At 36.9% G+C, this 25,838-nt stretch overlaps 1 protein-coding gene across 7 annotated transcripts in view; it reads left to right on the top strand.

Annotated features, from left to right (window-relative positions):
- Positions 1–25,838, top strand: part of SCAF11 (SR-related CTD associated factor 11) — a 51,002-nt gene that overhangs the window by 3,340 nt on the left and 21,824 nt on the right. For 2 of the 7 annotated variants that reach the window (XM_026072414.1, XM_026072411.1), the window contains exons 2-5: positions 13,111–13,189; positions 13,991–14,184; positions 23,555–23,632; positions 25,422–25,519. In XM_026072414.1, the coding sequence (XP_025928199.1) occupies positions 13,129–13,189; positions 13,991–14,184; positions 23,555–23,632; positions 25,422–25,519 (431 nt within the window). In that variant the 5' untranslated portion in view covers positions 13,111–13,128. Of the gene's footprint in view, positions 1–11,792; positions 11,982–13,110; positions 13,190–13,990; positions 14,185–23,554; positions 23,633–25,421; positions 25,520–25,838 lie in introns of those variants that run through there. The other 5 variants (XM_026072413.1, XM_026072412.1, XM_026072410.1 and 2 more) reach the window with 5 other exon arrangements.

Raw genomic sequence — 25,838 nt, 5'->3', positions numbered from 1 at the left:
AAAAAAAAAAAAAGTGAGGAATGGGGCACGGTTTGCAAGCAGAAAGGCTGTGAATGTTTGTTTTGGGGGTCTGAGAATCACTTGGTCTTGGTATCTTGAACGATTTGAGTAGGATGACACCATTGAGCAGGGAGTTAGTCTTCTGCAGCCGTGAAATATCAGGCGGAGAGCTGTAGCTACTGAAAGGTAGAAGGTGAACATATGCATGCCTTTCTGTTCCCTAAAGCTGCAGCTTTGCTGTCTTGAACAACTTTCTGTCGCCTCTCTTTCTACACCTAGGGCTGATGGAGAGCCAAAGGCAGGGTGACTGCATTGGAGAGACTCTCAGTGGCTGAATATTTATCACCTATAGTTCAGTGGCCCACATCAGATTCAACATGCAGTTTTTTCTCTGTCAGGAATAAACAAAATTAAGGAAAATGTCTCTTACTTTTAGAAGTATTGCTTTCCTGCAGCTTATTTTTATGGCACATCTGATTGATATATCTTCCCTAAGATGTTTAGTTGGAGAAACAATCAAACGTCAACCAAATGTGGAAGTTGTCGTTAATAGGCTGGGGAAGTAGTAAACTGACTTGACAGAGGATGATTTGATTATCTACTGAGTAGGCAACATTAAAATAAATGTTGTATAAAATGCATTCAATCGGGTAACGCATACACAAATCCAACATGTATGTATGTTTATTTTGTGCTAAAATGAGTGTTTTCACCTTTTCACCCAAATCTCCATTTGGCAACATTATCTTTTTATTAAATAATGCTCTCTCACAAAGTATCTCTATTCAACAAGCAGTATTACTCCCTCTTTCCAGGAGATTGTAAAATCTCAGTTATATCAGATGTTGGATCATTTTAATTTGGAGTTTTATTCAGTTTTCTATAAAGCTGATCTTTTTTTTTTTCTCCCCTTCCTACTCTGTGTATTTGTATTTGAAGAGATTGAGGACAGTTTGGTTAATGATCCATGGACTGGATCATAGCTTGGTGCATGCAGTGATTGGTATACAGCTAGCACTTATTCCATCATTGCAAGAAACATAAGAAGATAACAATTTTGTGTTTCTGTGGCCAGTGGCATTTCTTCTGAGTTTAGGATTTTACATATATATATATATGTGTGTGTGTGTGTATGTATATGTAGGGTGAAGGAGAGAATAGGGGAGAACGATGTATGCTTTTTGCTATCAAGTAGGGTATTGAAGAAATGTTTTCAATAAACTGTCTTCTAATGCAGTGTGCAGTGGTTAATTTGCAGTGTCTGATAACTTTTTCTAATAGACTCCAATAACTGTCTGTGTTAACAGAGATGTTATTTGATATTCAGAACTTCAGTTTTAGTGTAGAAATTGAGGATAGCTGTGAAGAATAGGAGAGCTGTGCTAACTGGACTGCTCACTATCAAGAACAAATTACTTCAACATTTGTGAAGACAGAGGAAGGAAAGACAATGAAATCTTCTCTGCTTTCTATACAGCCACTGAATAAGCACTTACTCTTCTTGGGCAGTTTTTTTAACATTCGTAGTTCGTCAGTTGCAGTACAAAAAGTAGTGATCCCCGCGGATGGGTAGGTGTAATAAAATGGGAAGTCCAATGAAATGGTTGGGGGGAAAAAAAGTAGTTTATTAGGACTACCTTGAGTTTGAGTTTTGTCTTATATGTTATCAGGTACCTATAAAAATGACGGTAAAGTACATCCTTCTCTCTCAGTCTGTATGGTTGTGATTTTAAAATGCAGCTTTATCAGCCCTAGCAAGAAGGGCAGCTATTCCAACTCTTGAGATGAGTCAGTTGGTACCAGCAGTTATTTTGTGGTTTACTGTGGCAAGCAGCTTTGAAAAATGGGGTCCATTGTTGTACATAGCTTCTAATATTATTGATGTGGGAAACTTAAGTTCTTTTGGAAGTTTTGCAGCAAGGTAGAATCTTAAATAAGGTTGATTATTTAAGAATCCACAGTAAAGTCCTGCTTTGTTACAGGAGATTTCTTGATGCCACCTGTGTGATGAAAGTAGCTGGAATGATGATGAGTATATTTTTCTGTTAGCAGACTATTTTCACAAATGGAAAGTAAAGATGATGGAGTTCAAGTTAGATTTTTTTCAGCCCAGCTCTGGCTTTCCTCCCTTTTTGTGTTAACAGCTTCTGTTACCTTTTGTCTGTTGCTATTGATGTTAAATGAAGAAAACCTTCTCTCATGTCTTGCATTACTGGCTATATTTTTCTAGCTTTATTTTAGCTATCTTGAAAGTGTTCACTGAGTAAGGACTTTGAAAGCAAGATCAACAGTAACTGAAACCACTTATGCTCCCACCTCTACTACTAAAATGAGGTCTAATGCTTTATTGTTCTATAAGGTATTTTAAGAGATTCTGTGTAAAATACAATGACACTCAAAATTGTTTCAATTTTCATGCTGAATACTTTGTAAACTCTTTATTTTTCGACCATTTTCCAAAAATCAAGTGTGTCCTTATTTTGTCAGAGATTTAGAAAAGGTTAAAGTGTAGGTATCTGACCTAAGCTTATAAAATACTGTTATGCAAAGTGAAAAGGAAATAGAGCATCATGTTTCAGATACCATAGCTTTCATCTAGTGCATTTTTTAAGAGTATGCCTGAACAAGGCAAAACCTTTAATAAAAGGACTTTATTTTCTTATTTGTTTGTTTTTAAGTGTTTGTATATTTTACTTGTAAGCCGGATTTACTTTTTATGGAAACCCATCTCTTTTTAAATACCCAAAGAGTATATATTACTAGACACTTGATGCTTAAAATGAAAGAACAGCATGCTTTTTGGTAGAGATCTCAAATTCAGTATATTTTTTTTCTTAAGGGCATGTGTTTAGTTGTAGGTAATTTTCAGTAGTGGGTTTTTACTTTTAAATACATATAATGTACAGGCTCCCCTATCATTTTACGCATTCTATTAGAGAAACACTCCTCAGTTTGCAGAGGCTCAACATTCAGAAGCTGAGAAATAAGGCTACCATGATGTGGATGTAAGGAAAAATAAAGTTAGTCTTTAATTAGGCCATTGCATGCAATTTCTTCCTTTGCAAAATTCAGCCCTTCCTCTTCTGGCTCCATACAACTTTCTAATCACCTACCACTCTGGCTTTGTTGTTCCATTAATTTTTGCATAGTAAGTATGCTTCTTGCCATTGCTGCACCCTCTGAGCTTTTTGTTTGGGTTCAGTCTTGCTCTGTGTTTTAATCCATCAGTTTTGACCACCTTTTTTTCTTCCATTGATTTCAAGTCTTAGTTTTCTACTTCTCACTGTCTTTGCCAAGGTCCTTTGGTTCAGCTCTTGCTTCCCTGGTGTTTGAGTCTAGCTGCTTGGGCATGTTTAGGATGGTATTAAAGAAACATAAAGATGGTCTTCCTGGTTTCTTTAGCATCAGAGCAATGACTGCACCAAGTCCTGCTGTGTTGCCATAGCACTGGCTGGAGTATGCTCATTCATCTTGTGGGAATGTTGCATGTGCAGCATAGCTATGGGATAGGAAGTTCAAATTATTAGTGTATGCTAAGTGGCAATCCAGTCTGTGGAAAAACTAAATGCAACGAGTAGCAAAGATTTGCTGAGTAAATATAAACTTTACTTTTTTCAGATCTGTGACTTGGCCAGACTTGGAAGGGTTGCATCTGCAGGAAGCATATTCTTGATCTCAGTGACCCACTGCCAAATTTCTGCTTTTTGCTGGAAAGCATGAAAGTATTGGTTTCTTTCAAGTGGCTAAAAATCATAATGAATGTGAGAAAAGCACTGTGTGTTTTTTGTGTGTGTGTGTTTTTTGTTTTTTAACTATTCTTGGAAATGACTGAGCCATTTTTGCTGACATTGGTCTGTAACACTATCCCTTCCAGCTGCAAAAGTATGCATGTGACTAAGGACCCTTCCGCAGCTGAATATAGGGTCACGAGTTTATGCTGATTTGGTTTACTTTTGATTGAACCACATGCACCATGACAATAGTATCTAATCCCTAATTAGTTTCTGTTATTTCTAAATCTCAGTTTCACACAGTTTAGTCACAGACTACTAGAAGAAACACCTATGCACTGACTCCTACATATATGAGAATGTTATGAAAGAGAAAACAAAGTACATCATACTGTTTTTTTTGTGGGTCTTTTTGTATTATGTTAATCACTACAGTACTTCAGTGTCTTATCAGTAGTATATGAAAATACATGATTTAGCACCTGACCCCCACCTGACTTGTGCATCTTCTCCCAATAGGGGTAGTTATGATACAGTGCTTGTTTTGGTTGGGATTCTTGTTGTGCATGTGCACATGTGAAACAACAGCACAGTGCATATTACTTTAATAAAAATACCCTTTTGGAAATAAAAAAACAGATTGGTCCTCAACTTCTGTGAGTATCGACTTCATCCTCTTTGTCTTAGAAACTTGTATTATTTTTTTCCTGTCTTCTGTATAAATGAATATGCTCTTGCTTGGGAGCAGTTAACTGTGGTGCCATGACATAATATGCAAACCTCAATGATTGTTCTGTCTTACAGCTTCTGTGGGCCCAGTCATAGACTTATGTAAAGATAAGGCCTGGAGCTTGACTCTGATATTTCAGAATGTTTCTAGAAAGTAGTATTATGAGCGGCACCCTTATTGAAGAGTTACTCTGCAGAGTTACCTTAGACCAGTGCCTGGGGAAAATGCACGACTTTGTCCCTGATACTTTTGCATTCCCAAGAGCTGACAAAGGCTTGAGTAACCTTGACTGTCCTCTGCTCAAGTGGAGAGCAGTCTTCTCACAAACCTGAGAAAAGTGACTGAAGAACCAGTAGGGACAAGAGCATAGATTTGAATTGCCGGTTAGATTGATCAACTGTGAATACATGCTTTGAATCAAAGGAGACTGCACTGTGGCAACTAATTCCTAAAAGTGCTGTTTGGAGGGGTGGGGGGCAGGGGTTGCTTGTTTGTTTGTTTTTTCTCTCCCTTGCAAAAATGTAGGTAAGCTTCAGCCAGTTCTCAATCTGTAAACTGAATTTGTCTAAGCACTGGGCCATCTTGGTTGTCAGTGGTCACCCTTAATGTACTAATAGCACTAGAACTGTCATTTCTCTCCACTTCAGGTGTGTAGATTTGTGTGGTCTGATCAGTTAACCTCACAGCTTCAGGCAGATATTGAAAATGCTGGAGAGATAATTGAGTTAGGTTGTTCACTTGTGGAGGGAATCTGCTGAGATACAGTTTCTCATTGCTTCTTACTGGGTATGAGCCTTTGGGATGTGTCCTGAACTCATCTTAAACTTCTGCCACCTATCCTAATGGAACAAAATGTTTCGTGGTTGACAGTGCAGAAAGATGAGAAATGAAATTTGCCTTCTGTAGGTAATTATGCATCAGTGCCAGTAAGGTAACTGGTGATTCAGTACTGAACTCAAATCTGCTATGTCTAAAAGCTGCTTACTGCCCTGCAAGCTTGTAATCAGCTGTGCTGTCACCTCTTCATGAGCTTACTTAGAAAAGGGGGGCTCGGCCTCATGTGATAGCATGGTGAGAACTGATGTCTATAGGGTAACTCAGTTCCATGTGTTTTGGTCGAAGACAGTTGAAAGAGAACAAATATTCCTTCTTTGATACTTTAACTGTTTCAGTCAAATGTGATACCTTTCCTGGATTGTGGAAGTGTCAGTCTACGTATGGACTGTCCCAGTAGTTAAGCTGATGCTGGTGAGCAAATCAGCAGAGACTGAGAGAGCCCTTACATGTGTTGTCTTTTGAGGGAAGCATAGTAGTGTTTCACAGATCTTGGTGCATTGTGTTGTCCTAAGTTGTATACTAAAGACTGATGAAATGGCTTGCTCTTTTGGAATGTTTTCTTGGGATGGAACTTGGAGTTTCACTGGAGACTGTGATATATTGATTGAGTTTTAGCACAAGATTTTTGGATTTGTCATCTTGTTCTTGCATATTTTCCAGTGTTAATATTACTGTTTTCTATGTCCTGCTTCCTTATTTTTCTTTATTACAGGGTACAAATCTGTGAGAATTATCTTTACTGTGAGAAAGAAAGAAACATGAAGACTGGTAGATCGGGGGAACAGGCTAATGTATGACTGATATTTTTGGGGTGAGGGGGTGCTTGTCCTTCAGCAGGCTGGATTTTGTTGATACCTTGGGTGATACTGGGCTGCTGAATTTTTCCTTTGCGTGAGAATCGGAAGTTAATGAGATGTTCTGTCAAACACTGACTAGCTAACCTTAGGGGTTTGGTCCTGACAATAAAGCTAAAAATAAAATCCAGACTGTAATGTACTGTGGGTTTTTTTCCTGTTCCAAGTCATTCAAAGCTACTATGAATGTCTCTATCAAAAAACAAAAACAAAAATCTTAAGCAAGTAAACAAAAGACCACCCTCAAATCTTTTCTAATCTTGTAATCTTCCTGGGATGTGTGCTGAAATTTCCCAGTACAGAAGGATATGGGATGTTCCTTAGTAGATAGATACCTGTTGTTGCTACTAACTTCATTGCTATTCTTCAGTCTCTCATGTGTGTAGAATCTGTTCATTTTGGCTTTGATCTTAATTCTTGTTTAAGAGCATTATATCAGCATCATGCTGTTATGCAGGTATTAACACCAAAGTATGAGGCTTGTGATACAAAGGTGTTTTCAAGTTGGCAGTGTCTGGTTTAGTTTTGGGTCCTGCTGAAGCATTTTGAATAGTGTTTTTCTTCTAAGTAAGGCTAGCACGAATAATCATCCTCATGCATATGAATAACGTATCATGCGCATACTAACATTCCTTCAAAATATGTGGGCCAGGAGTTGAATGACAGTTGTTTTTAAATGTTCTTCAGTTATTGTTAACAATTGTAGATTACTGAAGAAATCTGCAGATTGACATGGCCTGTCAAGACAGTGATGCATAAACTGATATTATGTTGTTTGGTTAGCTTCTTAGACTGTCCAGTAAGCTGAAGTGTTTTAAATGCCAGAAGCTAGACTTGTAGCAGCATCCTGACACATAACACTCTAAAAGTCCTGTCGTGCCCTACAGTTCATGGAGTATTCTCAAATACATGAGTTATTATAAAAGGACATCTTTTCCAATGCCCTCATATGTTTGGCATATGTCTTCAAGGTATTAAACTCTAGTGAGGAGTACTATCTACTCCCTTGACTTAACATGAGAAGTTCTGTATGGCTGGTTTTACGCCAGTTTGTGATTATAAGCTTTATGCAGGAAGGAGATTATCTTGTGTATGTCTACTGTAAGGTTCTAAATCTTCCCTGAAACTCTTAACCTGTCTGACCATCAAAAGAGCTACAGATGAGATAATCTCAACATCTGAGCCACTGTGGCAGTTCCTCAAGCTGCGTTTGCACATATTTCCCTTGAGTTGTGCATGCCTCCCTTGCTTAGGAGACAGTTATTAGTGGTGGTGTCTTGTATACTTTTGTAAATGCTCACTGGGCATGTAAGCATTGAGTGTCCTCAGCTGATACTCGGCTCATTCTTGTTGAGGTGGCCACAAAACTGAAAGTACTAAATCTAGTAGGGACACAACTGTAGCTAGAGCAGCTACAATGTAAGTATGCTTACTAGTTTCTTGCTGTTAAGAGTGTGGAAGAAGAAATGCTGAAAAGGATATCCATTTATTATGGATTGGACAGTTGGCCATTTGTTCCTTAATGGTTCAGAGGTTATGGGGAACTCCAGAGCGCATTCCTTTTTCTACCATTAGTAGCTGATTTTTCAAGGTGCGTGCTCCTTAAATTTGCTTGCTGAGGGAGAGTCTTAAACATCCTTCTGAAGTTTCTTGAAGACCTTCAAAATGCATATGGCAGGTTAGACCCCTGATTATTTTAGTTGCTGCCCAGAAGTTTGATGGAAGTAAAGGGTGTTCATGTAACTTTATACATTAAGGAGATGTATTTGCTTAATAAATGAACATATGGTTGACTAAACCTGAGCTAATAAAGAAATCAAAACACAGCTAATAGAACACCACAAATCTTTTTCAAGAGACCTGAAAATATTTTTATAGAAATGGGTCAAGTCACTTCTAAAATTAAGTATTGATGCAACATGTACCTAAGAAGTTGAAAGTTATGTAGAAATGTTTCCTGAGTTAAATGCCTGAAGTTAAGGGAACAAGAATAAACCAGTCTTGGATGTCATTTTGCACTTGCTTACTGGAGGTTGCTTTGTTGCATGTTCTTGATTTCACCCCTGCCCCCCAATCCCTTCCTTCCTCCTTTTTCAATTGAAGAAATGTAATTCTATGTAGAAGGTCCCTAGACTTGTTACTGTATGGGGGAGGGGTGTATTTAGCTGTTGCATTTTATTTGCAGGACATAAAGAACTTATAAAGACTTTGTGGCTAGACCAATCAAAAGGCAGACACATGCCACTTTCATGTGTGTCACTTGTTAGGCTGATGTAAACTTTCATACTATGTTTCTGTGTCTATTTGATTGTAAGATTTTAATGCAATAGATTTTTAGTTTAATAGGAAATTCAGTTGCATGACTTTGAACAGACCAAGTTTTTTCTTTCTGCATGTGCAGTGCATCAATGAAGTTTTAAATCTGTATTTTTAGGTTATAAACTGTAAAGTATTATATATTAATATAAAATCATACTCTTCTGTGATATAACTTGCATTTGTATCTGTTTGTCTTATGGAGTTATTTAAGTACATCTTGAGGGCTACATTCCTTAGACTGACAGTGATGAATCTATTGCTACATTCTACGATTCACTCTGTTTAAGCACTTTTGTTGGTGAGTGTCTTTGGCATCTGTCTTCCTTGAAGACAAGAACTGGAGTTTCCTTTGAGCAGTAGCAGAGAAACTTAAATGTTTAACTCCTTAAAAAAATAATTTGGGGGCGGGGAGGGGGAGGATGACACTCCTCAATTTGTGAAAGTATCCTTGTTCACCCTCTTCAGTTTAATATACCAGTATATTGCTTTTTGTCTGGGATCTGAAATGAAACAAGGAACTTCTGTTCCAAAGTAATTATACTGAAAGCTTACTAGAAGCACCAGAAAAATCTCATCATGACTGTAATGCTATGCCTTAACTTTTCTTCGAATGTTATCTTTAAAGAGAAAATATTTATTTAGAATGCATGGGGGGGGTCCATTCTGGAGCACTAACATAGGTACTTGCTGCTGTCTTGTCAAATGTCTTTCATGCATGCGTTTCAGGCGGCTTTTTAATACTTCGCATCAACAACTGAATGATTGTAACTAAACACACAATGTGTTGGTTGTAAAAGTCAATGGAATTCAGTACAACTATTCTTTCAATATTGGCATTCTTCAGATACCTATTTGCCAGGTTGGGCTTGGAACACTTCATGTGAGATCGTAAGACTTGGTGACTGGGAGAATCAGACAAATGAAAATTGATCTCATTTCTTTCACCTCCTGCCCCTGCCCAAGAATAGAGATTTCTTATGTAGCATGCAACTGTAACGAAAACTTGGGAAATACAAGTCTTCTAAAACTTAAAAGAAACTAAAGCAATATATCACACTTTTAGATAAATAAAACGCTAGTTTTCTGTGCTCTCTGCTGCTCTTGAAATACTGTTTTCTCTTTTTTTAGACTTGTTTTTTGATTTATTTATAAAAATTTTAGTGATTTTTAGTGTTAATCCTTTTGCTGTTCCGCTGCTTTTAACGTCTCTTTTAAAATAGTGGAGAAAATAGTCTTTCCAAGGTTTCTTTGTTAAATAATATGTACATTTTGATAACATCTTATGCTTTATGTTTCAGTAGTAGTAAAATTAAATTCCTCTGCTGCTTTTTGAGTAAGTCAGTGTCAGACTGATGAAAAGATTATGATTTGTTAAGTGTGTTAATGGCACTCAGTATCTGTCCAAATAATAGATTTGTAAGAAGAGGGATGTAATGCAACATAAGGGTTTTTAGTTGCTGCAAATCTTGGATTTACTCATGTTATGTCAGAATCTTAGGATCTCTGTTTTGCTAATTACTGTAACTTTGCAAGAATTCCTGTGATGTCTTTAGTAAGAGTGCAATAGATAAAAGGTTACACTTTCTATTAAAAAATTACTAATATAAAGAGCCTCTACAGGTTCTATTTCTGCAAGCTATCTTATTGATCTCAAGATCTTTTATGAGCATGAACTCTGCTGCTACTCCTTAATTACAATTTGATATCTACATTGTGACTGTTTAAAACCTTGTCTGTGGTTGCATGCGAAGTGCAGGTCTCTTGGTCTTTTCTTTAGATATGCTGAGCTGTGAAGTGTGCTGGAACCTTAGGAATGAGAGAAGTTTGAGCATAGCTTGCGCATTTTTCTGCTGTTGTAAAGGATTGCTGAGGTTTCCTTAAGACTTAGTATGCAAGAAATCTTTTTATACTTTTTCCAATCCACCCACCCTTGATTTAAAGTCTCTGGGACCAAAGCCACTTAAAGTCCTCTTGCAAACCAGAGTAAAAACAATAGAACTTGATCTTGTATTTTAAGTTCAGATATTGGGTTTTGGTGGTCTTACCCATCCTGATTTGATGCAGACTTTGTTTAAGGCATTAAGCTTTAACTTGTGTCGCAAAAGGAGTGATTCACTTCACCCGTAGGAGGGAAGCAGCACTACATTTATTGCAGTAAGACAGAGACTTAACAAAGTTCAATTGTAAATAAGAACGATTTAACGAGGTTTGACTGGCAAGGTTCACTCAGTTATTTACTGCATGAAGGACAGGGTCAGATGCGTGTGCAACGGAGACTCTCCCATTGAGTCACAAGGTTCAGACTGGACCCCCTTGCTTTCTAAACTCCTTCGGAGAGGAGCCTAGGTGTGGCTGGATCCAGCCCTAGTCCCAGACTTGGTCAACGATTTATGTCTAAGGGATTATGTGCGCAGTTAGTCAGAAATATAACTCAGCAAAGTTTCACAAAGTTCGCAAAAGTTCAGCATGCTATTAATCACTTACTGAGGATCTGTCGCAGGTGAGGAATCTCAACCTCAAGGAGTAACCCTGAGAGGTGTCCCTGCTGAAGAGGAGGTTCTGCAGTGTAGCCTGCTGCCATGCAGGAGAACTCCATGGGCTCTGGGCTGCCCCCTATTTATGGGGGGGAGATGATTGACTCAGTCACATTTGCATACTAGATGGGCCTTAGTTGGCACATGCTCAACCAGCCCCTACATACGTGCTGTTTACAGGGAGGTCAGGTTGAGGGGGAGAGAGCACATCGGGGTGGGGGAGGGAGGGAAGGACCACTCTGTCACAACTTGTCAGTTTGGCTTTTTCTGGGTTTCATCTTTGCCTACCTGTAAAGGTTATTGCTGGTAGGTGGTGGTCTGGTCAGTGGCTGTTTTCTTAACAGAGTCTGAATGCAACTTGTAGTAATGCTGATTGTGTTACAGGGAATGCAGTTAGTGTTAGTAATTGCTCCAGAGTTGATACCATTTATCCTAATGAACATGTGTTTGGCAGCTGTGAACCAGCATTCTTAATGAAAAGGTGTTTGAAACACTTGAATCATGTTGATTTTTGTATATTTCTTTAAATACCTTCTAAGCCATTTTTTGTATCAGAATAGAATGACTAACTATAAGGGAATTTACCCCTATATTGGTAGGTTTTCATCTTCTCTTCTCCCCCCCGCCCCTGACTTGATTCACAGGTTCCTTTGGAGGGGATGAAAAAGTAGTTTCTAATGGGAATACTGATGACATTTGGAATTCTAATTACAGGTTTCTAATTTGTTTCACAGTTTTGACCATGTCTTTAATGAACCCTCTGTGTTTGTGACTCGCAGGTGAGAGTCCTGCTTTCCTGAATTGCCCAAGAAAGTGAGAAGTGTTATGTAATGGATATATCTGCAGGAGCATTCCTTTCCTCAGTGAAGAGACATGCTCACTAGAACACTTACTACTTGACCTTGGCAGCAGGAAAGAGTTGATCAGAAGCAGTTTTGGGAGGCAAACACTGTGTCTCCCCCTCCTTGAGATCCAGGTAGAGAAAACAGTGCAGTTATAAATTGAAATTGAGTTTACAAGTGTGATCATTGCGTTCTCAGCTCTTTGCTGCTGCGAAGACTTTTTCATGCCTTTCCTAGCAAAGGCATTAGAGAGAGGCTTGAAACCCCAGTCAGCTGGCTTCAGGTTTGAATGCTTATGTAACAAATCTTGGTAATTTCTGACTTATTTGATCCCTTGTGAAGTTTTAGCTCACCTGTTAATAAAAAAGCTGTATGGACTTCTGAACAAAATTGTTGGTCCCTCTAGGGCTGTAGGGTAGGAGTTTTAGGTGCTTATACAGTCTCTGCTGTGACTTCAGACTTTTGAAATGCAAGAGATTCACTCCTTGGTGTAGTTACTTTTTCAAGCATATCTCATTCTGCATGCGATAGGCAAGCTATTTAGAATGTACACTTGCCATTTCTTATGTGATACCAATTTCTCTGAACCTATATGATGTGCATCACAGGGATAGTCTGTATCCTTGCTATCTTTCTTGACGCTACTCCTTTAGAGAATGGTTGAAAGGTGCATCCTCTTCACGATTCTTAGCTGTGCCTGTGACCTCTCTTTTGATTATTATAGCTTTCCTTGCATTCTTTCCTCAATACTAATAGTTTTTGTTGGATGACAAAACCAAAGCAAGCAAACATAAGCTGCTTTTCACTCTTCTCACTTGTCACTATCACTGTGATTGTGGGCACAGAAAGTAACTGGCCCTTTTGGTTCTTGTGTGTTTAACTTTTTTCTTCCCCAATGTTTCATGAGAGACAATTTGCAGAGGTTTACCGTGGTGTTATGTAGGACGGTTTGCATAGAAACTTAGCAATACATTTAACTTTTGAAAATAAAAGCACTTTATGGTCTTAAAACACTACAAAAACTTTGCACTTTTGAATGAAAAATTTCAGGTTGGAAGTATCATTTGGAGAGCTTAAATGATACTTGTTTGCAAATAGGTCGTAAATGATCCCCATCAAATTCCTTATGTCATGCATTTCTACTCTACACATGTATAATGAAGTGGAGAGCACTAGTAATTCCTCATTAAATTCATAGTGGTCACTTTCAGATTTGCTTTCAGGTTGCATTCTAATGTAGTGTATAAATGGTTTGTTTTCCAGACTACATTTTCTAAGAAAATGAAGAACGGAAAGCAACATATTAGAGATGCTGAGGACCAGGAGCATGAAGGCATGGAAGGTAATGTCCATGTGTGTAAATATTAAAGTATATACTTCAGGTTCAAGCTGTGAAAGTCAGATTTTACATGTATTCCCTCCTAATTAGTATGCTGCTGGCTTTGAAAAAAGCCATGTAAACAGTGATTATTCCAGCAAAGTGTTTTTCTTTTGTCTGATGGGGTCCCCAAATGCTTTCCTGTGACTTCAGTTTTTTTGCTTGTTAACTTCTAGTATCAGAACCGAAATGGAGATGACTGTTACTCAGAAAAATAATGGACTTAGAGTAAAATTCCTTGAGGAAAAGTTCTTGCATGTTTATATTCTGAAAACAATTTCTAATTTTAACAAAATCAGGAGCATTTGTAATGTACATGATTAGATAAATATTTGAGGTTGTTCAGATGAAAATAACTAAGACTGGAAAACTAAAATAAAGTTGGAGTGTATGTGTATATAAGATGTTGACTGTGAGGTATGCTGATCTAATTTATTTCATGGAGAGAAAGTGCAAACTTCTGAGGAGCTCTCGGGAGAAGATGACTAAATGACTTCATGATAAGTAGGAAATAATCAGTGATTTTTTCCTTGTTTTAAATAACACGAGAGCTAACTTTCATTTGTTTTAATGAAAATATTGATATGATGATTCTATTCTATGAAATACATTGTGCAGTTTTTTTTCTATTCGTTTAATTACTCCTCTGGTCAGCACCTTGACTGCATTATACCTAAAAACATGATTAATTTGCTTTAACTGCACAAAACTCTACCTTAAATTGTTATCTTATTCAAATCTACAATGACTTTGTTTCAAAAACTGACCAAAAATTGAAAGTGTCAGTGTTAATACTAGGTGAAGAAAACGAAGAGTGCTGTTCCTGTTCTACTGCTTTAATATATAATGAAGGTGACAAGTGCCCCATCTGTCTGAACTGCCTTCTAGAACAAGAAATTGGTTTTCCTGAGAACTGCAGTCATACCTTCTGCATGACTTGTATTCTTAAATGGGCTGAGGTAAGTCTAGGAATCAAAGCTGTGGTTTTCGATCTACTGTATCTAGTAATAACCTGTTTTCTTAAAAGTCCATAGGTGTGCATTCTGACTTTGTACAGAAGTGTTTCAATGACCAGTTTATAAACAGATCTTAATGAATGTTCTTCATAGAGTTAATGAAATGCTTTGTGTCATCTTTCACTAGATATGTTGCTCTATTAATGGCTATTAGATATTGGCAAAAAAAAACAAAGTGATGGCTGTTTGGAAAATCAAGTGGTATAATGGTATAATCAGGTCATATAATGTATACTTTACTTTTATTGTATACTTTGTAATATTGCAATGTCATGTTTATAAGCATGGCTTAATCTTATCATAGTATTATCTCTTACGCTGTTTCTTATACTCTGAACTCTCAGGACTGGGACCAATATGTTTCCACATTAGTCTACAATATAAGTCTAATGAAACCTTAGTTTTCTAACTCTTTGAAGAATTCAGCTAAAAGACTTTGTGCTGTTCTGAATTAAGATCTTTAATTTTGATTATAGTTATTGACATGTGAGTACTGCGTAATAAATTAAGTCTCCTATTATCAGATTGTCTGTTCGGCAAATGATTAATTGCCGTGCTTTCATTTAGTAGTGAACAGGAAACTCTCATCCTCAATTTTCCTCTGACTTTCTTAGCTGGTTGCTATTACAGCAGGTGAATGACAATAAACAGTAAAATGTACAGAAAAGCAATACACTAGATTGAGGGCTTGCTGCTGGATTTCATTTTGTTCACACTGCCTAACAGATGCTTTTAAGCCCAATGAGGAAGGGAAGAATCTTTCTTTTGAAGAGGCAAATTAATGATACAATTTTTTTTTTGTCATGTCAAATTTCATTTTTGGCATGAAATACTATACCAATGGAACAGAAAGCAACTTCAGCTCTTAAGCTACAGGTGAAGTAGATGTGATGGCATAAAAACAGTAGGTTCTTTTTAAAGTTACCTTAAAATACTTTAAAGCTTCTACCTGCTTCCTTCCATTAGTGACATCTGACGGTGAAACCACCTGTCCTTCCTCTTCTGAGGAAGTTGACAGTTGGACCTATTCAGTTCATGAAATTCCATTGCCCTATCTGGTAGTTTAATTAAACTAAAACAAGTGTTTTGAAAACTGGCTGACAGATGTTAAGATACTTCAACTGTGGGAAGCAGATGAGATTTTATAGCTTGGATTGATAGAAACATACTATAAGCCATTTGAAGCATGAAGATGCCGTGTGGTTTTGTATCCACTATTAATATTTAGTAACTAATTTTTGTTTTGTGTCTTTTGTTTTGGTGAGGAGTATTGCATAGCATTTGCTTTCTCTGATGGTTCTTGGTTGATCATAAAATAAGTAATTATTGACTATTTAGTTGTCAGTTAAGTCACTCTGAATAATGAAGACTAAAATTATCTGCTCTTCTAAAATATGTTACCAGTTTCTGTTTAAAAAACTAAGTGTTTTTCTCTTGAGTACAAATAAATTGGTTTTTAAAATGTTGTTTTCTTGTCTCTTTCTAAGTTTAAGACAATAAGAAAGTTGTGAATAAGATTCACGAGCAAAATAATGGTCTCTTTAAAAAGTGATAAATTTCCTTCAAGTGCTTTTGTGTGGTTTAATGTAACTACCATTGTACTCCACACACTAAAGGCTTTTGCCAGCAGTTTGTGTTCAAGTTGGGTATCTCCACTATCTTTCCGCATTGCACTTTGACTTCAAAACAATGGGAGCAACTACTTCTCTAAATTGTTTTCAAATTGTACATAAAGCTCTTAGAAAGCCAATTATTTTGGCTTTTATGCAAAACTATGTGCATTTTAATTAATACCAAGGTAGTTTAGGCAAACGGTAAGAGCAAGTTTGCAGTTCTGTTCCCCTTTCTAGCTATGGGAGACTTTCAGAATTACAACTGTAGTTAAGTGTCCTGTATTGGCAGGTTTTCTTTCTGCAAGCAGCAGCCGTAGCACTTTGAGGGTTTTTGGCTTTCTAAGGAGATATGTATTGCTTTTAAGGGAATATCTGCTGTTTGATTCCATAAAGGGCTAAAAATGGATAGGACACTTGCTGAAGATGACCTGATACACTAGGTCCTAATGGCTAAATCTGAGCATTTGGTTTGGGAATTTGGTGGCATTACTTCAAGCTTTTAGTTGATTTGGAGTGCTGTATTTCCTTTCCTTCTGAGGAAAAGTGTCTAGCTCCTAAAGATGAGGTAGAGACTAGAATTCCCACTAAGTAACTACCCTTCACATTTGCTTTTTGAAATGTGTTTAAATTATTCTGTCCTCTTAACTACACTAAACATAGTCAAACTGCAGTGTCCAATATTGCCTATACTATTAGACTGTCCTGTACTGTTAGACTGTCATCTTGCATGCCTTTGGCTGTGCCAGCCAGTGCTCTCCCAGGAATTACTGGGCAGTGTTGGTCAGATGGAACGTTCCAAGGACTGTTTGCAGTAGGCAAAGACTAGCATAAATGTCATTCACCCTGTGCTAGCTGTCCTCAACTTTGGTAAGTTGACATTGTTTAATTTATTAATGTGGAACTTCTGAGATTCTGTTTCAGTAAAGCTATGTTAGAAGCTCGTAAGAATACAAGGCATTTGATGCCTAAATCTGGAGTTGAGGCTGTTGGACGCACCCTTCAATGGAAACAGTGAAGGACAGTGTAAGTAAACAGCTGTTTCATTGCAAAGAACATCTCCATGATAGCATTATTTTGCCCACATTACAAAGGTTTTATACAGAGCAGTAGCCACAGCTCCCTATCTGGAGTCTTCAGACACCATCAGTATTGTGTTACAGCAAGGGAAGTAGTTACGTATGTTTCTTCTGTCTATCATAATGCTAGTAGAACCAGTTGGGTCAAAATTAGAAAAGCTTTTTTAAACACTTTTCTGATAAGTCTGTTTTGTATATCAAGTTGCTAAGCACATGTATTAGTTCATAATAAGCAGTAGTAAAAACATTTAAGTAAGGCTAATGTGAAGGAACATAAGTTATGTATCTATGGCAAGCAGATATCAAATTAGCTAAGACCACCTCGTCTATGGCAATTACAGTAGCAGCAAGAATATCTTCCCTGGATGCATTAAAGGAAAGCTCCTTACTTTTTTTTTTAATAATATATCCTGGTTGAAGACAGCAATCTTAGAGGAGATAACTTTCACTCTGCTTTAACTTGTCTGAAGCATCAGGGTACATTCAGGCAGGCCTTGTGCAGTATCAGTGGTTGACTTTAAGAGAAGGAGGGGAAAAAAAAGTTGAGCTCCCTGAATTACATTTCTAGTAGGTGTTCTGTTTTTTTTTTTTAGAACAGTCATTCACTAGTATAAGGTTTGGATCATTGCTTATGTAGAGTATGCTATATATGTGTGCTCTTCTGTGGGTAAAGAGGGAGTTACCTGTATGGTAATGGCAGTTCTTGAAGTGTATTATTCTTTCCAGTATGGCTTTCCTTGTTCTTAAGGATACATGAAAGAAGTAGCTGATGTGGCGACAAGTTCCGCAGTGCTCTTTGTTTGCAGTGCAAAGCAGTGGGCATAGGTGGGGTTACACTGATGAACCAATGTACAGTGTTGCCAGAGAAACCCTAAACCTAAAAATAAAAACACCCCCTGCCCAAAGAAGAAAAAAAGCCTTTTCTAGTTTGTCTCCAAGGCATTGCATGCATAGACAATGTATCTGAATTGCTGACTAGAAAACTATTTTAATCAGATTATTTTAGAAAATCTAGACTTTTGATACTTTTTTCAAATTACATATTGGATTTTATGGTGTGCAATTGTTCTTGGCATTTGTTGAGAAAAATACATTCATACAGCAACTTAAGAATTTTAACATTGTTGAGGAAGTGCAATGTGAAACTCAATGTATGAATGAATGTTCTTGTGCTTGGTTTCACTTTTCTGATAATATAGTGTCTAAGAAAGTACAGTGACATAGTGCTTTAATTACCATAGAATCTGCAGTTCATTACAAATAATGAGCCATTTCATCCTTTCCTAAAGACAGCCACCATTCCAATAGAACTAGTCAGCATTTTATGGGATATAGAAGCAACATATGGCAATTTTGGATAGGAAGTGAAGACTAGCCAGCCTGAATGATGTGGGTAGAGAGAAAACAGCTGTTTAAAATTGTAACTAATGAGTATTGATTGGGTGTTGAGGCTAGAATCTCTATTCTTATGTGCTGTTTTTGTCTTTATTATCCATCAGTGATATGTCTAGAAAAATAACTTAGAATCTCTTGCCAGAAACGGTGCTCTTCTAAAACTCAACTGCAAAAACATTAAAAAGACTTGGGAAAAAAAAAAGTCATCGTAGGATTTTACTTCCTTCTAGAAACAGTGTACTAGTGTACTTCCTGGTGTCTCCCTTTTCACTGAAGATGGAGGCAGAAGTGTTGGGGGCTTTTTTCGTGTACTGTTGGTTACTGGGTGAAGTGAAAGATTTGGACGCTACTTCTACAATCTAAACCTTACTATTAAACCTGAATTTAATGGTGAAAACTTGGTAATGTTTGGTTTGTTTAACAGGTTCTCTAATAAAGGAGCATTACACCATACAAGACCATATTTCTTTTTAGGTCAACTTTTAATAAGGAATGGAAGAACAGATTTTTAGTTATGGAGCACTGGAAAAAAAAATTGCTGTGGAAGGGATTTGCTGCAGAAACTCTTGTTCCTTGATTTCATCTTGTTACTAAGTGCGTGAAACCTCATAATATAGAACTTGATAAGATGGGGCTGTCTGCCAAAGTTATTCTGTCAGCCAAAAACACTTTTAGGTTACCTATCTGGGTAGCTTTCCTAAAAAGTCCTGGCTGGAAGATTGGTAGCTACTTCGGCCTTTTGTCTGCTTTTTTTTCTTTTTTCTCTTTTTTTTTATGCTGTTGGAAGTGATGCAGTTAAGATGCAGGACACTTCCTCTTTGAGATTACCAAAATTACTATTTTGTGATGCTGTACATGTTATAAGAATATTGAACGTCAAGTTTTGCCTGTGGAGCTAAAGCAACACTTTTTTTCCAGAGGGTCATCAAAAAAGATCAGAATACTTTGAAGTGTGTTTTCAGAGAACTTAAAAACAGACAAAACCCCGCACCTGCTCATAGATAGCTTTTCAGGGGTTACAGGCTTCATGAACACTTCCATACCTTATGAAGAAGGTTCTCAGGATATCACAGGATAGGTGAAAGACTGAATCACTTCAGAGTTACCAGTTTTTACAGGAAAACTATTATGTAGTTTCATGTACACAGTAAAACAACCAAAGATATTTGGAACAGTATGCTGGATTACTCTTCTGGGCTTTTCCAAGAAAAGCACTGTCAGGAAGGAGAGAGGAAAAAAAAAAAATCAAGAAATACCAGCTGGGCTGTTCTAATAACTTTAATTGTTACATTAAATACTAGATTTTATTGTAATATTTTCTGATTTTATTCTGTTTTTTAGACAGCTATGTTTTAAAAAAAAAATATGACTGCATACAGTAGTATTCACTTAAGTTTGCGATTTGTTTTTTTAAATCCCCTCTCCTCCCATCCCCCTTTATGCACAATAAAAGTGGTGGCTTCTACTTGGACTCCTTTCATCTCAATATCTCTAACTTGTTTAATTTTTTTTTTCCCCTCCAAAAGGACCGTGTATGTTCACTATCCCTTAGGATGCTTCCTGAATAAAAGCTGAAGTGGAGGGGAAATGCTTAGTGGCCTTGAATGAAGAGTCTTTGGTTCCCGAAGTGTCTTCTCAAAGACAAAAGAGACAAGTAAAAGGCTGCCACTCTTCGAGACTGCTTTTTACAAAAAAGTAGTCAGGTTTTTTGTTTGTTTTTAACCCTTACTCCTTCCTGTAGTGGCACAAATCCCTTCTTCCTCTTGGGAGGAGGGGCAGAGGAGTGTGTGGTTTGTTTTGTTTTTGTTTTCCTGTTGTTTTTTTCTTCCATTTCCACTTTAAAGGCCATATATTAGCTGACAGGTGAAAGCTGGTGTATCCTTAGACAAATACACAACACAGAGTAACCTCTGTCTTCCCTCAAGGGCCCCTGACAATTGTAACACTTAAACTGTCATGTCTTTACTAGAATATCTCTCAAGATTTGCTGCAAAATATCAGATAAAGTTAGTGCTATGAAAAGCAACTGAGTTGGAGTGGAAGACAGCATCTGCTGTTTCTGAACATGTCTGAACCTAACCATAGCCTTTGATTCTTCCAGAATGTTTTCCTTTTTCTATTACTATGTATAAATGTATGTAATTGTTAAACATCTGTCCAGTTCCACTGAAAAGAGTGAACATTTTTCTAGTGGAGCAAAAATGCTTTGATTTACTGCTAATGCATGTAGTATTCTATGATTATATTTCATAGCAATGAATAAACAATTTACCATGACTTAAACTTGGGAACATAATTTAATATTCTTGTGTAAATTTAAAATATAGAAACAGTATGTCTTCTCAAAACAACTTATTTTTCAAATCAGCTTAATTCTGAAATTAACTTAAAATAACTAGAAAATTATGCTTCTTTCGACCTGTCTTTGACAGTCTGGTATATCTAAGAATCAGAGTACTTACTGTGAGAAGTTTGCAGCTGGTTCAACAGTTGCAATACATTGCATACTATCAGGTATCTCAGTTGACCAACACTGCTATATTACTCTGCTGTCTGGGCTAGCTTTATGTTGGATACAAGACAAAAAACAGTTTTCATAGTCTGAGTCCTTAGGGAACTGGCTTAATTACCCAGCCCATGAACTTGCAGGGAACAATGGAGTTCTCCAGTGGGGGGAAGGTGTAGGTAAGGATAAAATACCTCTCCTTTTGAAGATCTCCTGAGGTAGTGGCTTTCATCTACCCTTTGTTCAACAACTTGTTCATGCGAGGATCCCTGTTCTTTTAATAAATAAATAAAATCTAACTCTGTTCTGGGTACTTAGTTGAAATTATAAGGTGTCTGAATGCTCAGTGGTTGGGGATTGGGGGCTGCATAGGCAAATGAGGAAAAATTGGGCACTCCTTGCACTTGGTGAGGAAGAAACAATCAACTGGAAAATGAAAAGTCCCAATCAACAAACAAGAAAGAAATTCATTCTTTAACTTTACGACTGAGTTTGTATGCAAATTTCTCATAGCTGCTAATGCAATTCCACCTGTAAGAGAAGCGTTACATCTTGCTTGCATAAATAAAAAATAGCATAAATCCCTGCTCTCTTAAGGGCAGAAATTACACAATTGAAATACTGGTTCTTGTTTAGTGGATAAAGTAGGGCTAGTAGAGGTTGGATTTGCCCCACTTCCCTTCCACCCCAAGAGTTCTGAACAGGGCCTGTGAAGACCCCTGAAGTGAGGAAGGGGGGTGAGCATGTATATGGAATTAAAATGAGTAAGTAGTTCTCCAGCATAAAAAATTAATTTCTGATTTCCTATACATTTCTCTGAAAGCTGATTCACTGCATTGCCTAGTTGGGTGGGACTTCGGTTGAAGCCTCCCTGCTCTATGGTTCGTAATACTTCATTGTTCGGTGTCTATATCCTCATGTAGTGCAGCCTCTTCCTCAATGGGTGGGCTAAGATGGTTAAGGAAAGGACATTAAATCTGTATTTCCATTGAACTTTGAATATGTAATACACTGGAGACCTCTACCTCTATCTGATTTGGTTGAAAATGGTCAGTAAATTCAAAAGTTATTTTGGGGAGAAGGAAAGGAATGCAAATGACCTGCAGATGGGGCGAGCAGGTGTGGAAAGAGTTGTTTCTTCTAAGGAAACTAAGCAAAAAAACACTGGAGATGAATTCTGGTTATGAAATGAATTTTGGATACTAAATGGGAACTGACTGTGCATGCAGCTTCTCCAGTATAATGGTTGAAAGGTAAAATGATTTATTTGAACTTCAAATACCTGGAGCACACTGTTTAAAATGAGACAGTTTTATGACTCAGTAGCCTCAGTGGAAAATGTGCTAATTGTATTTTTTTTTTTTTCCTGGCTTGTTTTTTAGCAAAGTAGTTCTTTTGTCTTTGGTTCCTTATTAAAATATATTCTTCTAGTATTTTCTGTATCTTTCTGAAGAAGGCAGGGCCTGGAGAATGCTTGATGATATAAGACCAAAATGAAATGGCCTGATTCCAGCTGTTCCAGGTTACTGCTAGGAGCAAAATAGTCTCCTTTAGGGCCATTCTGCTGAAAACTGTTTTACAAAATGTCAGTTGTCTCAAACATGGGAGTCTGTTCTCTCTACTGATTGCCAAAAAGAGAGCTGGAATGTAGTAGAATAGTCAGTCAAGCAGGCTCGTGCACACACACATGCACACCCCTTGTGGTTTTTAGCTTTCCTTGCAGGGATGTGGTTTCCTTCTGTTCCTTTCCCTCCTTTCATGTGACCTTTTTGTATGGTGTCAGCACCAACACTTTTCCCTTGTTAATATTAGAACTTCACTTTCAGTCTTTTTTGAAGTTAGATCTATCGGAGAAGCTGGTAAGCAGAAAAATACTATTTGTCAAAGCTATTTGGCAACAGCACCAGAATACTTGCTGACAAAGCACAAGATTTAAGCAATGGATTGGGATTCTTGGGCATGTTTGAAAACTTTGGTTTTGTGCTGATGCTTCTGGGTCAATATTAGAAGAGCCGTAGTGTTGTGGAAGTCAAAGGCTAAATAGGAAGAGATTTCGGTAGATAGCAAAGAAACATGTGAAAACAATAGAATGGTGGTGGAGAAGAAGCAAGCAGATTGAAAAGTTGAAATAGAGTTTAAAGTAGTATTCTTTCGTAGAGAGTCATTTGTTTGATTTCTGTCAAAAGACATTGAATTTAAAAGTTTAGTAGCTAAGAAGTTGAGGGACATGTTATTGAGTTCCACCACACTTTGTATTACAGCATTGAAACCGAGGAGCAAGTGAAGCTGTTCTGCATGGTAGTTGTCCCTACCTGCACCCAGTAACTGTATTTCTTTTGTTGTTGTGTGCTAATATTTGGCTTTCCAATATTAAGAAATAGAAGGGGCTTTTGTATAGTGGTACAAAACTTAGAGTTGCCTAACAAGGATTAAAAAAAAAAAAAAGTCATAGCTAACTTCATGTAAATGTTTTTCCTTTTTTGAATGTAACTTCTGACTAATGTTCTTGTTTCTTTTGGACTTTCCAGTAAGTAAAAAATCTTCTTGCAAAACAACATACTAAATTGCATGGTCAATAAATGCAAATAGATTCTTAATGTCAGCAAGTTGTAATTTTGCATATTTCCATCAAAGAACTGTACCTGTGAGCAAAAGTATAGAAAACAGATCTTTTTTTTTCCTATCTTATTACAAATCTTATAACAAGAAAAATAATTTTTCAGACAAAGGCCTCATGTCCTATTGATCGCAGACCATTTCAAGCCATATGTAAGCTTGATGCATTAGAAGATCAGATAAAGGTAAGTCCCAGCCTTTTTTCTTAAGTAGCTGACATTGTAGGAACTTGCATGCCTCTTAATCATATGTGACTGTTAAATAAGGTTTCTTAATTTATTAATTACAGCATTAATATTTCTGTAAAATATTTGATACTTAGAATTCTATTAACTTTTCCAAAACAAATGTTTACAGTAATAAAATATAAACAAAGTAGCAGCTTCATGATCATCTTCAAACATTCTTGATATACCCAAGAAGAAAAGTAGAGTATCATTCTCAAAGTTTTTTATTTTTTTCCTTAATCAGGTTTTGTAAACAAATGTTATATTAACTAGCAGGCAATCTTGCCTTCTTTAGCTGAGCTCAGTCTTACCACTGTCTCTAATACACTGGCAAGAACAAATTCATGACAGCAGGAGGAGTGAATTAACGATAAGCCTTGCTCAATCTAGACTTCTGAATCTTTTGGCCATTCAAATGTGCTGAATAAAGCTGCTAGAGAGAACAGTTTGTTAATTAGGAAAATAAAACTTAATTGTGATAGATGTTGATTACTGAACTTGAAAATATGTGCAAAAAGATTCTGGTACTTCTGGGTACAGTTTGGAAATTCTGAGATAGGAATTATTTAGAACCATAATTTTAAGTTATTGGTTTTTCATTTCACTGTGTTCAGGAAACAGGCTCCCTCCTGTGGTTTTTTTTTGGGGGGGAGGGGTGTTTAATTTTTTTCTTAATTTTGTGTGTGTGTGTGTGTGTACGCTTCTGGAGCCCCCAGGTAGCCAGCTGCAAAGGAACCAGATTAACAGCTGCAGATTGTTTCTTTTCATAGGGAAACATACTGACATATTTTATCTTTACTTCTGAAGAACTTAGGAAGCAACTGAAAGAAGATAAACTGAAGATTTTAATGGGAGTAGTTTAAAGGCTCTATCGACTTTACATAGTGCATTGGGTTTCTTGTTAATAGAATTGCAGTGTCAGCAAGTAGACAAACAGAACAAAGAGGGATCCTGCTCCGAAAAAGAGGTGCTGGAGCAGTAGGGATAGATGGGGGATGTACAGAGAAACATTGCCACCATGGTCAGTATTAGCAGGGGCAGTATCAGTAAGTTGACAGCTTAATTACTGTGATATTCTTAATTAGAATAACAGCTGAAAAACTAAGTTACATGTAAAGTCAAGATTCTGGAATAAGAAAGTATGAATTATCCCATGAAAACAGTTGAAATGTAGCCATTGAAGTAACTTCATGGTTCAGGTTTTCACTGTTAAATTTCAGTTTGTAATAAAAATGGCATTTTTTTTCCATGTTTTCAAAATTCTGTTATATGAAATCCATAAGCTACTTTACTTCAGAGGAGAATATTTTTCCTTTTTTAGGACAAGGAAGCATTTGGAAGTTGAACTTAAGTTCAGCGTTTTTTCAAAGCTGATCTTCATGTAGTCACATCAACCAGCTTAGTTCAGAGACCTTGGACTAACTAATTCTCAACAGAAGATGGCGTATAACTTTGGAGATGCTTGCAATGGCATTCTGAATATTCAAAGAGTTGTGATTTTGTGGAATTCGTATGCATTTTTGGCATAGCCAATATACATACCAGGGTTTTCTTCCATTTTATGAAAAACAAGTCAAAATATCTTCAAATCTGTGAACTATGAAATTAAAGAAGCTATAATTTGAGGAGGTTTCAAGTCCTTCTATTTGAGCTTATTTGCCAGTAGGCCTTTAGAGACTTTGAATGTGTTTAAAGCAGGTGTTTACTGAGTTTCTAGACTGAAGACTGACTTTATTTCTCAATGCAGGTTCAGGTAAAGAAACAATTAAGGGAGATGGAAGAAGAGGAAATCTGTGCCTGCAATAAGGGAAAATATAGCCATGCAAAGATGAGAAGTTTTATAAGGTTGGTATTGCACTTAACTTAAAGCATTCTAATTGGAATACCCAAAATATAAATTCAACTGTTATTAAATGTACATCTTGGAAATTATTTGATTTTTAAGTTTATTTGTTGAATAAATTATCTTTCCTCCATCAGAGGTAATTTAGCTTTTACTTTTATCACTGGTCTAAATCCCACTGGAATAAATAGTAAACAGGGTGTAAGGAGCAGTTTATTCCTTGCATTGAGGTGTAAACATGGTGGCTTTCAAAACAAATTGACAAATTTCATGTTAATTTGAATTAAGATTGTATGGCTAGGTCACATTTTGACAATAGTG

Source organism: Apteryx rowi, unplaced genomic scaffold, assembly GCF_003343035.1.
Source record: "Apteryx rowi isolate R43461 unplaced genomic scaffold, aptRow1 scaffold_341, whole genome shotgun sequence".
Taxonomy (NCBI): Eukaryota; Metazoa; Chordata; class Aves; order Apterygiformes; family Apterygidae; genus Apteryx; species Apteryx rowi.
The sequence above is the reverse complement of the archived record's forward strand: the minus strand, read 5'-3'. Positions and strand labels throughout refer to the sequence as shown.